Source organism: Mus pahari, chromosome 3 (genome assembly GCF_900095145.1).
Source record: "Mus pahari chromosome 3, PAHARI_EIJ_v1.1, whole genome shotgun sequence".
Taxonomy (NCBI): domain Eukaryota; kingdom Metazoa; phylum Chordata; class Mammalia; order Rodentia; family Muridae; genus Mus; species Mus pahari.
The window spans coordinates 20,224,694-20,231,655 of record NC_034592.1 but is presented as its reverse complement, the minus strand read 5'-3'; the positions used below and the strand labels follow the sequence as shown (position 1 = coordinate 20,231,655).

General features: G+C 53.0%; 1 protein-coding gene across 1 annotated transcript in view; it reads left to right on the top strand.

Annotated features, from left to right (window-relative positions):
• The window catches only part of Lrsam1 (leucine rich repeat and sterile alpha motif containing 1), a 38,859-nt gene that overhangs the window by 10,986 nt on the left and 20,911 nt on the right, over positions 1-6,962 (top strand). The window contains exons 11-15 of the mRNA XM_029536916.1: positions 755-845; positions 3,935-4,065; positions 5,733-5,762; positions 5,883-6,005; positions 6,277-6,420. Of these exons, the coding sequence (XP_029392776.1) occupies positions 755-845; positions 3,935-4,065; positions 5,733-5,762; positions 5,883-6,005; positions 6,277-6,420 (519 nt within the window). The remainder of the gene's footprint in view (positions 1-754; positions 846-3,934; positions 4,066-5,732; positions 5,763-5,882; positions 6,006-6,276; positions 6,421-6,962) is intronic.

Sequence of the window (6,962 nt, the reverse complement as noted above, 5' to 3'; positions counted from 1 at the left end):
TGGCACCTGTGACAGGGCACACCTGTAATCATGGCACCTGTGACAGGGCACACCTGTAATCATGGCACCTGTGACAGGGCACACCTGTAATCATGTCACCTGTGACAGGGCACACCTGTAATCATGGCACTTGTGACAAGGCACACCTGTAATCATGGCACTTGTGACAGGGCACACCTGTAATCATGGCACTTGGAAGGCTACAAGTTCAATGCAGCCTGGACCACGGAACAAGATCTTGTCTCAAGGAAAGAAAAGTGGGTCTGGGGCAGTGACTCCGTGGGGAGAGTGCTTGTAAAGAGCTGGTGCTGTAAAAGCTCGGAGCCTACGATCCCAGCCCTGGGGAGATGGAGACAGGTGGGTCCTGGGCCTCACTAGCCAGCTAACCAAGTTCCAGGCCGGTGAGAAACCATCTCAAAAAGCAAAGTGGATGGTTCCTAATGATCAACACTTGGGGTTCTCCCCGGCCCTCCACACATGCAGGCATGAAGGCATGCACACACAACATAAGGAATGTAAACGGCCACATGTAACTTGCAGCCACCATACTGGTGGCCCAGAGTCCACATTGCAGCTACCACACTTTACCAATGGTAACAAGTGTCACCCAGGTGGGATCAAGGCTCTTTAAACCTGGCCTTCTCTGCCCCCTGGGTGCTCCTGGCAAGCAGGGGTTAGTAAGCACCCAAGTTAATAACAAAACCAGGTGACTTCCAACCGTGCACTGTAAAGAAGGGGTTCCCTGTGTCCACAGACGCTGAGCCTCGATGCACTGGCAATGGTCTACCCCCCACCAGAGGTGTGTGGCGCTGGCACTGCGGCCGTGCAGCAGTTCCTCTGCAAAGGTAAAGGCAGGTCACCCCCAGTGGCCATCCCCTGCCACCAGGCTGGGGACAGCAGAGACTAGCTGGTACCGACCGCCTGGCTGGAGGTTGGGGTCCTGTGAGGGAAACAGGCACAGTGGACGATCACAGGGACGTGAGCACCCAGGGTGACCTAGGAGAACAGAGTCGGGCATAGACTTAGGTTAGGGCTGGGGAAGGCCAGAGGTTGTGAGAATGCAGCTGACTCCTGAGGACCAGGAAAAGAGACTGGGTTCCTAGCTTGGCAGCCAGTGTTAAGGGACCTAGAGGAAGTAGGAGAGCCTGGGGTATGATGGAGAGAGGGCCGGTGTAGCTGGGGTGCTGGAGGCCATGGAGCAAAGCTAAGGGGAGGGTGCAGTGTCCAGCAGGAGAGCTGGTTTCACAAAGATCACATTGTAGAGTAAGAAGTAACATAAGCAAAGGGAGAGGCGAGAAGAGAATGGAGGGCGACAAGCCAGGCAGGCCCCTGGGGCCACCTAGGGGAGACCTCGGTGGCCTGAGCTTGTAGGAAGCAAGGTTAAACATTACTAGGGACTAGTACTTAGGGCCCCCTTTGGTCTAGGACCAGGAGGGACAGCCTCAGGTGTTGTCAGCTATGGCTTCTGTCATCTGGGACAGTCTCGTGGCACAGCCTCTGGTCATGTGAATTGTTCATGGTGTAAAGTGCAGGGAGCAAAAGAGGCCAGATCTACCGGCCTGGAGCTGTAGGTGGGCTGTAGAGCACAGGGCACTTACCTGGTATGTAAGGCCTGGATGCCATCCCCTGAAGAGAGGCCCAGGCCTGACATCTTCCTAAACAGAGGCAGACAGCGCCAACAGTAAGGCTGATAGCCTTTGCGTTAACAACAGTTCTCTTCAGACAGCGCCATCTGGGAAAGGAAAAGTCAGTCAGCAAGTCTTTGCAGCGCGCGCCTGTCTGATAGGACTTATTTTTATTTGTATTCTGACTTATTATTATACCAACTTATTATATTGGTCTTGAACTTAGAAGCCTCCTGCCTCAGCCTCCTGTGTGCTGGGGTTGTAGTGCACTCCACTGTTTGGGTCCTTCAAAGGCACATTCTCCAGGACTGGAGAGATGGCTCAGTGGTTAAGAGCGCTGGCTGGTTTTCTAGAGGATCTTGGTTCAGTTTCCAGCACCAACATGGCAGCTCAAGTTCTAGGAGATCCAATGCCCTCGTGTGGCCTCTAAAGGCACCGGCCATACACACAGACATATACACAGACACAGAAAACACTCAGACATGTAAAATAAATTGTTCAAATAACAATAAAATTAAAATGTAAACAAACAGCCAGGCTCCAGTGTCTACTCAATAATTACATCAAAAGTCTATGGAGAGCTGGGCAGTGGTGGCGCACGCCTCTAATCCCAGCACTCAGAGGCAGAAGCGGAGAGATCTCTGAGTTCAAGGCCAGCCTGGTCTTAAGAGAGACTGGAGAAGCAGCTCAGCTGCTGGGTGCTGGCTGCTGTACGTGAAGCCCTAAGTTCGAGTCCCAGTACCGCATACTGTGTATGAAGCAGCCCAGCACTTCAGAGGCAGCAGCAGGTGTACAGTACAGGCCAGCCTGAGACATTTGAGACCCTGTTTCCAAATAAATAACAAATAAACTTTTTTTTTTTTTTTTTAGGTTTTTCGAGATAGGGTTTCTCTGTGTAGCCCTGGCTGTCCTGGAACTCACTCTGTAGACCAGGCTGGCCTCGAACTCAGAAATCCGCCTGCCTCTGCCTCCCGAGTGCTGGGATTAAAGGTGTGCGCCCCCACGCCCGGCTAACAAATAAACTCTTGCTGGGTATGATAATGAGTTCTTGGAAAGACAGGGAGATGAGAGTCAGTCCTGGGCCAGCCCGGGTTATGGAGTGAGTTCAAGGTTAGCAAGACCCTGTCTCCCTCTTCCTCTCCCTCTCTGTATGCTGTCAGTGTCTGTTCAAGCTGAACATCCAGGCCCTCGACTCATTTCCCCGACGACAGAAAGAGAAGCCATCTTGTCTGCAGCCGCTCACAACCACACTGTCCCCAGAAGCAGTGCCCAGCAATAGAATGAAGGATTTCATACTCACATGTGAACACCACACCGCGTTGAAAAGAGCAAACTGCTTACAGCAAGCTGGAAGAGTGTCTGTGGGAGGGCAGAGGGAGAGGCAGGCACTGTGCGGGGCACCCCCTGCATCTGAGCCAGCACCACCCCTGGCCTGTAAGGGTGTGTTTGCCTTTAAATGTTCTTCCAGCTGTAGCAGAGCAGTTGACTGGGGTACATGGGCCTCTGGCTTCAGTTCTTAGCTGCTAAAATAAAGGGAAAAATTTCAGGGTAGAGTAGTATATACACCTATAATGTTTACACACCCAGGCAAACAGACACAGGAAGATTGTGAATTTGAGGCCAGCCGGGGCTACCTACTGAGGGTCCGTACCAAAGTAATGTTTTAAGGTCTTCTAATGTTTATATAAGCAATAGACATAAAAATGAACGAGTATACATGCATATCCTGACTACAGAGCTCAAATATACATGACATTATATATTTCCCTCCCTAGGGAATTGAACTTGGGCCCTCACACATGGTAGACAAAGGCTCTACCGTTCAGTAATTCCAGCCCTTTTTCTGTTTTTCTTTTTATTTTTTTTTAAGATTTAATTATTATATACACACTGTTCTGCATATATATCTGCATGTCAGAGGAGGCATCAGATCTCATAGATGGTTGTGAGCCACTCATGACCTCTGGAAGAGCAGTCAGTGCTCTCAACCTCAGAACTATCGCTCCAGCCCCCTTTTTTCTGTTTTTCATTTTGAGACAGGGTCTTGCTGTTACTCAGGCTGGCCTTGAACTTGCTCTGTAGCCCTCACAGGCTTAGAACTTGCAGTCATTCTGGTTTCTGAGTAGCTGGGATTGCAAGCCTATGTCACCAGGCCTGACACTAAGTGGTAATCATTAGACAGCAGGGCAGCCCAGCTCAGGAAGATGAAAGTGGACTGAGCCAGCAAGACGGCTGCAGTGGGTGAAAGCGTGGCTAGCAGGAGCCAGCAGCTGGGGTCTCCTGGCCAGCCTGTGCCTCTTCCCCCACAGAGTCAGGACTGGACTATTACCCACCTTCTCAGTACCTGTTGCCAGTCCTGGAGCAAGATGGAGCAGAGAACTCCCAGGACAGCCCCGATGGACCCACGAGCAGATTCGCCAGGGAGGAGGCTGAATGGCAGGTAAGATGAACTGCCTGTGTGGGTGTGCCTGCGTGGGCGCGCGCGGGAGAGGGGGGCGTGCCTAGGGGGGCCCTGCATGGGCATTGAGGGCTGCCAGCAAAAGAAGTGTTGAGAGCTGTGCCCACAGATTCCCCCTCAGACCCACAGGCTCAGTGACCATGGCTGCCCCAAGCCACCAGCTCACCACACCTCAGCTGTTCCGCTTTCCTCTGTCCCCTGAACAAACCATGCCCCTGTCTCCACAGCATCTCCGGGCAAGCCACTCCCTCCTGGAACTCTTCCCTGCTCACGCTTTGATTTTCATTTTATCTTAATAATTCTTTATTTTTTTATAGTTAGCCAAGGATGACTTTAAACTGCAAAAACTTATTTATTATTTATCTCTCTATGTGTATATGTGTGCGTGCACCCACTCTGGCACATATGTTGGGGCCCAAGGACGACTTTGTAGGGTTCTTTCTCCTCTGCTCCTTAGTGGGTTCTGGTTGACCATGGGCCATTGGGCTTGTGTGAAGCAATTTCCTGCTGCCTAGCCAGTGTATTTTAATTTTTTTATTTATTTTGTGGAGAAGAAGGAGTGCATATGAACACCAGAGGGCAGTCCTCAGGAGCTGGTCCTCTGCTGCCACATTGTGGGTCCTAGGGAACAAGCTCGGGTCACCAGGCTTGGTGGCAGTAGCCACGACATTGGCCCTGGTTCTCAGGGTAGACAGTGTGTCCCGTGAACATCACCAGCCCAGGACAGACCTGCTCTGGGCTCTCTGTGTTCTTCGCGTTGCCCTGGCAGCACTCCACAGTGCTTAACTCTGCAAAGGATTGTGTGCTAAACAATCCATCCCCACTGCTTGACGGAGCTTCAGGGGAGCCAAGAGCATGTCCCGATTGTCCACAAGCCACTCAGTGGCCAGGATAGCCCCATGACTCGGGTCTAGTGAAGGGGACACGGGTCAGCACCAGTGACAGGAAGGCTCTCGAAGTCCCCAGCTGTAGGCCAGCATGGCACAGGAGGCGGGGGTGGTTGTGGAGGGGGCCTTGGCAAAGTTTGCCACAGTCATCTGGACACCTGCTACCAGCAGGCGCCACCTCTGCCAACTCTGCTCTCATCCCAGCTCACAAGACAGGTCTTTGGTGGCCATGGGTGGGAACTCCAGCTGCCTTCGGTGTGGCTTCAGTCATCCAGAGAGCCTTGCACGGCTTTGCTGTTGTTGATGGGAGTGTACCTGTGACTGTAAATTACAGGGAAGAGGAAACTAAGCAGGAGCCCAGTACCTTTCATGCGTGAACGCATCTGTTGGGCCTTATCTGAATTAATCTCCACTTTCTCTGTAGAAGAATTCTCCAGGACCTGTATAGTACCTTTGTGTTTGCAGAGGTCTGGGCACCAGAGGTGGGTACTGCAGTATGTTACACAGATAGCCGGGGAGGCAGGCAGCCCGTTTTGATCTTTCTGAGTCCCAGGCCATCTGCCCAGCACTGCCTTCCAATGCTGTCTTGAAGGATTCCTTCCTGTGGTGTCAGCACACGGTGGTTCTCACTCTGGAGTCCAGGGCCCTTTATCAGCTCTCCTCCTCCAGCTCCTCATCCGGTGGGGCAGGTTGCGAGTGTTGTGGCAGGCGCAGTGGAAGCCACAGCCACCGGCCTGTCCTCACCTCCGCTCTTCTCCCCAGAATCGGTTCTCCAACTACGAGAAGCGGAAGGTAAGGGCTTCCCCCTGCTCCTTTCATTCTCCCTGAGGATTGCAGCTCCTCAGAGAGCTGAGGGGTGGCGTCCTTCTGCCTCTGATTTAGGCATGAAGGACAGACATCTTGTCCCCACAGGAGCAGAAGATGCTGGAGAAGCTGGAGTTCGAGCGGCGCCTGGACCTCGGGCAGCGGGAGCACGCTGAGCTACTGCAGCAGAGCCACAGCCACAAGGACGAGATCCTGCAGACGGTCAGGCAGGTGTGTGGCCACACAGCAGCCGGCCTGGAACCCTCACCTAAGGCCGTGGTGCCTAGGCGGTGGCAAAGCAGGGGATAACTCTGTTCTGCCGACCCCTGGAAGCAGGAATGGAGGCCCTGACTAGATACCCTGGCCTTGAGCACAAGACACAGGAGGGACCAGCCCCAGGTCACAGAGGAACCTGCAGAGTGAGACAGGAACCCCACTCTCCTTCCCCCAGTCAGAGTCTACGCGTGCCTACATGTGGGGTCCCTGCATGTCCCCGCTGCAGGAGCAGACACGGCTAGAGCAGGACCTGAGTGAGCGCCAGCGCTGCCTGGATGCAGAACGGCAGCAGCTGCAGGAGCAGCTCAAGCAGACGGAGCAGAGCATCGCCAGCCGCATCCAGAGACTCCTGCAGGAAAACCAGAGGTCGGTTCTGGCCAGCCCGAGTGTCCTCTGAGGACCAGGGGCTCTGCTCGGTCTTCATCCCTGCCGGAGCTCTCCTCTGATAGGAACCAAGAAAAGTGTTCCAGTTTGGTTCGCAGAAAACCTGCCCCAGGGATTACAGAATGGGGTTCTGTCACCAGACTGCTGACACCGCAGCTCATTTCCCTTCTGTATAGCAGCAGGCAGTAATCACAGCCTGCCTGCATATGGCTTCCAAGTAGCGTGTCACCTGAGGTCAGCCACTCACCCTATAGGCAACAGGCTGTCTTACATAAAACAGACTGTCGCCGGGCATGGTGGTGCACGCCTTTAATCCAGGCAGAGGCAGGCAGATTTCTGAGTTTGAGGCCAGCCTGGTCTACAAAGTGAGTTCCAGAACAGCCAAGGCTACACAGAGAAACCCTGTCTCGAAAAACCAAAAAAAACAAAAAAAAAAAAAAAAAAAAAACCCAGACTGTCTAATATAAGAACTTCATGATGGGATTGGAGATAGAGGAGCCAAGTAGAGATCTCAAGAAGCCTGAAAAC